This window comes from Sinocyclocheilus rhinocerous, unplaced genomic scaffold (assembly GCF_001515625.1).
Source record: "Sinocyclocheilus rhinocerous isolate Xijiao unplaced genomic scaffold, SAMN03320098_v1.1 scaffold4431, whole genome shotgun sequence".
Classification (NCBI taxonomy): domain Eukaryota; kingdom Metazoa; phylum Chordata; class Actinopteri; order Cypriniformes; family Cyprinidae; genus Sinocyclocheilus; species Sinocyclocheilus rhinocerous.
In genome coordinates this window covers 89913-97814 of record NW_015647021.1, presented here as the reverse complement: position 1 = coordinate 97814, position 7902 = coordinate 89913, and the positions used below count along the sequence as shown (strand labels likewise).

Sequence of the window (7902 nt, the reverse complement as noted above, 5' to 3'; positions counted from 1 at the left end):
ATCCATCCATCCATCCATCCATCCATCCATCCATCCATCCATCCATCCATCCATCCATCCATCCATCCATCCATCCATCCATCCATCCATCCATCCATCCATCCATCCATCCATCCATCCATCCATCCATCCATCCATCCATCCTCCATCCATCCATCTATCTATCTATCTATCTATCTATCTATCTATCTATCTATCTATCGTTCTATCTATCGTTCTATCGATCTATCTATCGTTCTATCTATTGTTCTATCGATCTATCGTTCCATCCATCCATCCATCCATCCATCCATCTATCTATCTATCTATCTATCTATCATCTTCCTATCCATCTATCTATCTATCTATCGTTCTATCTATCGTTCTATCGATCTATCGTTCCATCCATCCATCCATCCATCGTTCTATCATTCTATCTATCCATCCATCCATCCATCCATCATCTATCTATCTATCTATCTATCTATCTATCTATCTATCTATCTATCCATCCATCCATCCATCCATCCATCATCTATCTATCTATCTATCTATCTATCTATCTATCTATCTATCTATCTATCCATCCATCCATCCATCCATCCATCTATCTATCTATGAGTGTGATGAAGTCCAGTGAGCAGCGTCTGATTGTCTGCTGATGAAGGCCTCTGGCTGTGAGCTGGACTCTAATTAAGCTGATGATGAATGGCTGATGTGGTTTGTCGGCTGTATTGATTGGTCAGGACGAGCATCACTTTGGTAATAATACAGAATAAAGAATAAACAAGCTTTTATGAAACTCATCAGAGTAACAGATTCAGTGCACATATTAAGGATCATGTTTATATGTTCCATGTGCTTTCATGTGCTGATCAGATCAGTCTTTGTGTTATGAAAATACTTGAAATATGCTGGCTTTCAAATGCATGCTTTTTTGATCTTCTGGTGGCCCATTATTTCAGCTGCATTATTCATATAGAGCTTTTTTCTATTGTGTGTTTGAGAGCAGTGGCGAAGGCCCTGCTTTATTTTATTATTTTTTTTATTTCATGTTGTATTTGATGTTCCATCTGTCATTTGCAGATACATTTTGCATTTAGTTCAGATGATCAACAACACACTAATATTATATTTTTGTATATTGTCTTCATACAGTATCAAGAGGCATTCATTTTTATGGCGCCAAAAATAGTTAGAATACATAAAATACATTGCTGATTTTTGCAATCTAAAATCTAAGCATCCATAAAACTAGATAAATTAATTCATCTGCAAAGTTGCATAAGATAATAAGACTTGCATTCAGAAAAATATTTGATTATTTATTTATTAATTAATTATAAGTCACATGCACCAATGCATCAGTCTAACAACATATTGAGATTTATGCTTAAAACAAAAAAAGGTAAAAATGTGCTAATGTGTTAAGAAAAATAAATTTAATTCAAGATATACCTTGTATTCTCAGCAAATAAGTCTTATAATATTATTAATTTATTTTAATAGTGTTTATCCTCCTAAATATTTATCTACTGGAATGTCTACCCAACAATTGTTTAGCATTTCTAATGTTTTGCATATCTAAATATCATAGTTTTTTTTCTCTCACTTTGACTTTAAATAATTAAATAAAATATAAATATATAAAAATAAAACACAATAAAATAATAAAAAAATAATAAAAAAAAATTAATTTGTATAGCATTGTCCATATCTATCTATCTATCTATCTATCTATCTATCTATCTATCTATCTATCTATCGTTCTATCTATCTATCTATCTATCTATCTATCTATCTAAAAACATGGTTAAAAAGTAAAAATTGCCAATTTGTAAAAAAAAAAAAAACTCAAGATACATCATATGTGAGTTTTCCCTTTAAAAAATATCAATAAATATATAAAAATAAAACAATCAAAAATAATAAATGATATCTATCTAAAAATAAATTGCCAATGTTTTAAGAAAAAAATAATTCAAGATACATCATATTCTATATTCTATATAAGTCTTACAATATTATTGATTTATTTTAATAATGGTTAGATATTTTAATAGAAAATATTAAAAGAAAAATATATTTCGAAGTGCATTGATGGATTCATGTTTAAAAAGACAAAACAAAGACATCAGACAGGGATTGTTCTCCTCTCCCTCTTTTTATCTGTCTGTGTCTCTTTTCTTCCCACTCACACATTAATTATTATTCTCATTAATCTCAGCAGATATCTTCTCTGTCGTTGCTTTGCTCCTCGAGCACAGAATCCTGAGCTCATCTCTGCGTGCAGCTGTTCAGTCCTCAGAATACCAATGAGCCAAATTCCCACTCCATGACCGATCCCAACAGGGAGGAACGACGGAATCAGTAATATCTTTGATGCTGCATGCATTTTTACACCACAGCTACAGCTACACTCCACTGTAAGTAAAGGGAATCCAGGTCAGATCTAATCTGACTCCATTCCACATGCTTCAACCGAAGACAATGTGGTTCGTATTTGGAAAAATTCACGTCATCACTTAAACCTGATGCATTTCTGGAAAAAAGGAGTATGTTTAAGTTGCATGAAGCTGCTCATAAATGCTGGAGTTTCTGCATGCACAGCATCGCCCTCCGGAGGCCTGGAGAGGAACTCAATGCATTGAGGACACAATCACAGAACAAAATACATATACTGAATACGATAATGCAATTTTGAGTCTCTTTTTATGTGTGGAATATGTAGCAGTGAACAGTCTGTGTGCATACCTAAAAAACATAAATAAGCCTAATGATAACCAGTCTTCATTTTCCAAACTAAGCTACATTTTTATGCACCTGAATTTAAAAGCAGGTGTTTGATTGTAGCACCAGTCTATGCAGCAGTTCATGCGACTGAGCCCTGAATCAGAGCAGAAGAAGAGCGAGAAGCCCATACCTTGATGGTGGGAAGCACTAAATCCATGGCGGCACATTGTCGAGGGCTCAGACTGCGAGCTTCCTCCCGGATCACATGCTCCTGAACACAGAGAAAGACAGAGTCAATTACTCTTTACATCCGCATTAAAATGCACTTCAAATCTTGTCCCACATTCATTTCCAACACGGGTCTAACTATATATACCACCTCATGTAAAAGAATTTGAATGAAATGCCATGCATAAAATGACTTGTTCAGACATGTTTGCTGTTTTTATTTGATTTGATTTGAGCTAATTATAATATGCATGCCCTCCATATTATATTTTATTTTAGCTATAATAATATTTATATAAATAAAACATATAAGACCTCCAATAAAATGTTTTATTTTGTTTTAGTAATAAAATGGAATATTTTCTTTTATGAAGGGTGTACTGTATATATTTTACTTCATAGCTAAAATGATAAAATAAAATAAAACAAAACAAAATAAAATTAAAAATATATTTTCCTCCATTTCCAAAGCTGGTCAAGCTAAACTACTTTATGTTAAACCACTTTGATAAAATGCAATGCATAGAATAATTCTGAGAGTTTAGATTTGCTTGACAAGTTTGCTGTTTTTTATTTTATTTCAGCTGTAAAGAAAAATATACATGCCCTCCATTATTTATGTATATATTTATTTTAGCTATAAAATTAAAAGCCAATAGCAAATATATTATAATGTATTATTTCATTTTTATTTTGTTCTAGTTGTTCTAGTCTTATATATTTCAATTCATTGCTAAATAAAAATAAATAAATAAAAAAAGGGCTGTGAGCACTCAGTTTTGTTTAACATGTTTCCTAGTTTGTTTCTCTCTTTTTTCTAAAATGACTTAATACCAGCTGTTTTCAAAAGTTCCCTCCATCTTCTCTGGTCAGTTTATTTGAACACCGGAACCCTGTCCATAACATTAGGTGGGATATTCAGGTAAAACCCACACAAAATCTCAGGATTTATAAGGATGGCCAGTGTGCGTTAGTCTTTTAATGTGAGCTTTGCATGCATACAACATTCAGAGGTCAGCAGGGTTTTCTAGGAGCAATTTCATTTAATCTTACAGGTCAATGGCGGTGCAAAGTTTAATATAAATAAGCCCGAGAGTGATAAGAGAGCGGCGTGCGAGTCAGTGTTGCAAGAGCAAGAGCTGATTCTGTCCACTGACTTCTCCCAGCTTCAGAGACGCGCTCACACCTTTAGTGTATTGATCAGCTGTTCAGGTCAGAACACATTTAGACTCGCTGCACTCCAGAACAAACACAAACACACCGAATGCACATTTCAGAACTCAGCGTGTGTTAAATCTTACTGCACTTTCATAAAACCTCACTGGATGCACAGTGCAATAATAAAAAAACCCACCACCTCAGCAGCTACATAAGATGCAGTAATCAATAGAACTTATATTTTGGAATTTTTGTCTTGATTTTCAGTACAAATGTTTAAACATTCTTGAATCAAGATACATTTATTTCAGAAGCAAAATTGTTTTGAAAAGATTATCAAAATGAAGTGTTTTTACTTGAAACAAGAATAAATATTTGCCAGTGGGGTCAGAAAAATAATCGTTTTCTTTTTAAATTATTTTTCTAACCCCACTGTCAGATTTTTTTTTCTTGCTTTAGTCTTAAATTCACTTAATTTAGACATTTTGTACTTAATATCTTAACTAATTTTGCTTCTCAAGTAAATGAATCTTGATTTCTGAATGTTTAGATAATTTTTTTTTAAAGAAATTAATACTTTTATTCATCAAGGATGCTTTAAATCGATCAAAAGCGACAGTAAAGACGTTTATAATGTTACAAAAGATTTCTATTTCAAATAAATGCTGTTCTTTTGAACTTTCTGTTCACCTGTGAATCCTGAAAAACAAAATGTATCACAGTTTCCACAAAAATATTGTGCAGCACGACTGTTTTCAACATTGATAATAATCAGAAATGTTTCTTGAGCAGCAAATCAGCATATTAGAATGATTTCTGATGTTCATGTGACACTGAAGACTGGAGTAATGATGCTGAAAATACAGCTGCGCATCACAGAAATAAATACAGAGAGTTAGGGTTAGGGTTAGGGTTACAGTACAGAGAGAGGTACAAATGAGATGGAGTGTCTCCACCGCTGGACTGTGGAGACATAATGACGAGAAGCCCTCCATCTCTCTCACACCTGCTCAGATCCTCCTCTGGACTTAAACTCCTCAGCGGGGCACATATAATTACACCAGCAGAAGCAGGGAAGTTTTCCAGAGAGACCGTAATGATGCAAACGGGCAGCGTTTGACGGACAGCTGTAAAGCCTTAGCATAAGCCAGAAAGAGTTTTTGCAGCTAAACGGGAGCTACATGAAAGCGCTGCTGTAATTTGTGAGGATAGTGGATATCTAGTGCTGCTCCGAGTCCTCTGAGCTCCACGAGGAGCGATGCCTTCCAGATCTGACAAAATCCTGCCACTTTAAGCTGAACATGCCTTGTTAACGTCTGCAATCTGATGCACATATTTGTATTCACAGGTTTGATTATTAAACCAATTACCTCCTATTTTGGGCTCATGTCCAAACACATGAAAGCCATTGCTTAAAGTTCATGCAAAAAACAAACACACACACACACACACACACACACAAACACAATCACACACACACACACACACACACACACACACACACACACACGCACGCACACACATTTACATTTATTCATGTAGAAGATGCTTTTATCCAAAGCGACTTACAATGTTATGAAAATGTTATTTCTCAGTGTTCTCTGATCATTTTGATCTGAATGTTTTACAAACGTCTTTTCTTGGTTATGTGAACATTAAGGGAACATTCCGTTTTATCATTTTGCAAACATTATGGAAATGTTACATTTGAATGTTCTCTGAACATAGCAACAGTACCATTTAAAAAAAAATAAATGGTAGCAAAACATCCAATTAAAACGTTTCAGAACAAAAAAACGTGTCATGAACAATGTATAAATGACATTTTTGAGAATGTTACTAAAGGCCAGATAACTCGGAATGAATGTTCTATTAACATTATTAAAGCAACAGTTCGTGCAAAAATTTAAATCTACACACCCACATACTTGTATACTGTCAAAAAACAGTTAATAAAATGTTCTAAGAATGTTTTGCTAATGTTCCCATTAAGTTATGAAAACGTTATTTCTGGATGTTTTCTGAACGTTAAAGAAACATTTCTCTTTTATCATTTTGCAAACATTATGAGAACTTTTGAATATTCTCTGAACATAGTAGCATTCAAAAATCAATGGTAGATGAACGTCCAATTGAAACGTTTCAGAAAAAAGCTCCCTGAACGATGTATAAATCATGTTTTTGTGCAAATGTTTTGAGAATGTTTTTGCTTTTTGCAAAAGCTCATTTTGTATAATTTAAAAAAAACAAGCTAATAAAAATGTTTACTTGTTGCTAACGTTCCTGTTAAGTTATGAAAACATTATTTCTGGAGGTTCTCTGAACGTGATCATCCGAAACGTCTTTTCTTGGTTATGTGAACATTAATGGGACAATTCATTGTATCATTTTGCAAATTTTACTTTTGAATGTTCTCTGAACGTTCTGAAACAGTAGTAACATATTTTTTTAAAAATGGTTTAAAAATTTAAAAATATTTACATTTTGATTAAATGCAACTAAAACGTTTCTGGAAAAAAAGTTCCATAAACGATGTATAAAAAAAACGTTTGTGCTTATGTTTTAAGGATGTTATTAAAGATAACCAGATAACTTTGAATAGACGTTTTATAAACGTTACCAGAATGTTTGTTCATAACTTTCAGAGAACCTTGTCCAATCACTCTGAGCATGTTCCCTGTTAGCTGGGACGATTTTGAACAACCTTTTTTGGAGTTATAACAACACAATTTTTATTTTATGGGTCAACTATCCCTTTTAAATGAAAGTTATAACGTTTTCTTTAGCATAGATTGGAAAACCAAGTCCTCACCTTGAGTTTGGAGAGCTGGCCGAGGTCCTTGGCAGCGCTGAAAATCATCTGAGCCCCTTGCTGTTAAACAAAAGCACAAAACATTTTGTTTGTTCATGTCACTAACTGGAATAGTATTTTCCAAAAACAATAACGGCCATTGTGACAACATTGAAAAAAAAAAATATATATATATATATATACTGTATATGGCTTTGATTAAATACTCTATTTTTATACATGTATTTTATTTTAGAAATGGAATATATAAGCTTTGCATCATTTTATTTTATTTTAACTATAAAGTAAAATATACAAGGCCTACCTTAAATATATTTTATTTTATAGCTATGAAATAAAAAATAAAAGCCATACACTAAATATTTAATTTAATAAAATTTTAGCTATTAAGTCAAATATATAGGCCCTAAATTATAGAGTATATATTTTTATTTTATCTATGAAATAAAATATATAAGCTATGCATTGTTTTATTTTATAGCTTTGAAATAATATATATATACATACATACATATATAAGATCTCATTATTTAATATTTTATCTATGAAATAAAATCTGTTAAGCTCTCCATTATTCTCTTTTATCTTAGCTATAAAGTGAAATACACACGGCCTCCATTACATTACATTTTATTTTTATTTCATTTTATATCATTTTTATTCATTCATTTCATTTTCATTTTATAGCTATGAAATAAAATATACGAGCCCTCCATAAAAAATATTGAATTTTATAAATAAATAAATAAATAAATATGTTTAAAACTATGAAACATCTGGTGTTCCTAATTATGTTTATTCCTCTTTGTAGATCACCTTAACCGCTAAACAGCACTTTTCAAAAAGGAGCACGTTTCTTTCCATCCTGAGCTGATCTGTGATTGTGTCTTCACTCACATTTCCATGAGCTTGTGTTAGGAGCAGATGCAGAGAGACACGTCTCGTGTGTGTGTGTGTGTGTGTGTGTGTGTGTGTGAGTGTGAGTGTGTGTG

At 32.5% G+C, this 7902-nt stretch overlaps 1 protein-coding gene across 1 annotated transcript in view; it reads right to left on the bottom strand.

Moving 5' to 3' along the window:
- Window positions 1-7902, bottom strand: part of LOC107708291 (protein unc-13 homolog C-like) — a gene marked incomplete at its 5' end in the record, with an annotated part of 108681 nt that overhangs the window by 15313 nt on the left and 85466 nt on the right. The window contains 2 exons of the mRNA XM_016512479.1: window positions 2903-2983; window positions 6911-6970. Of these exons, the coding sequence (XP_016367965.1) occupies window positions 2903-2983; window positions 6911-6970 (141 nt within the window). The remainder of the gene's footprint in view (window positions 1-2902; window positions 2984-6910; window positions 6971-7902) is intronic.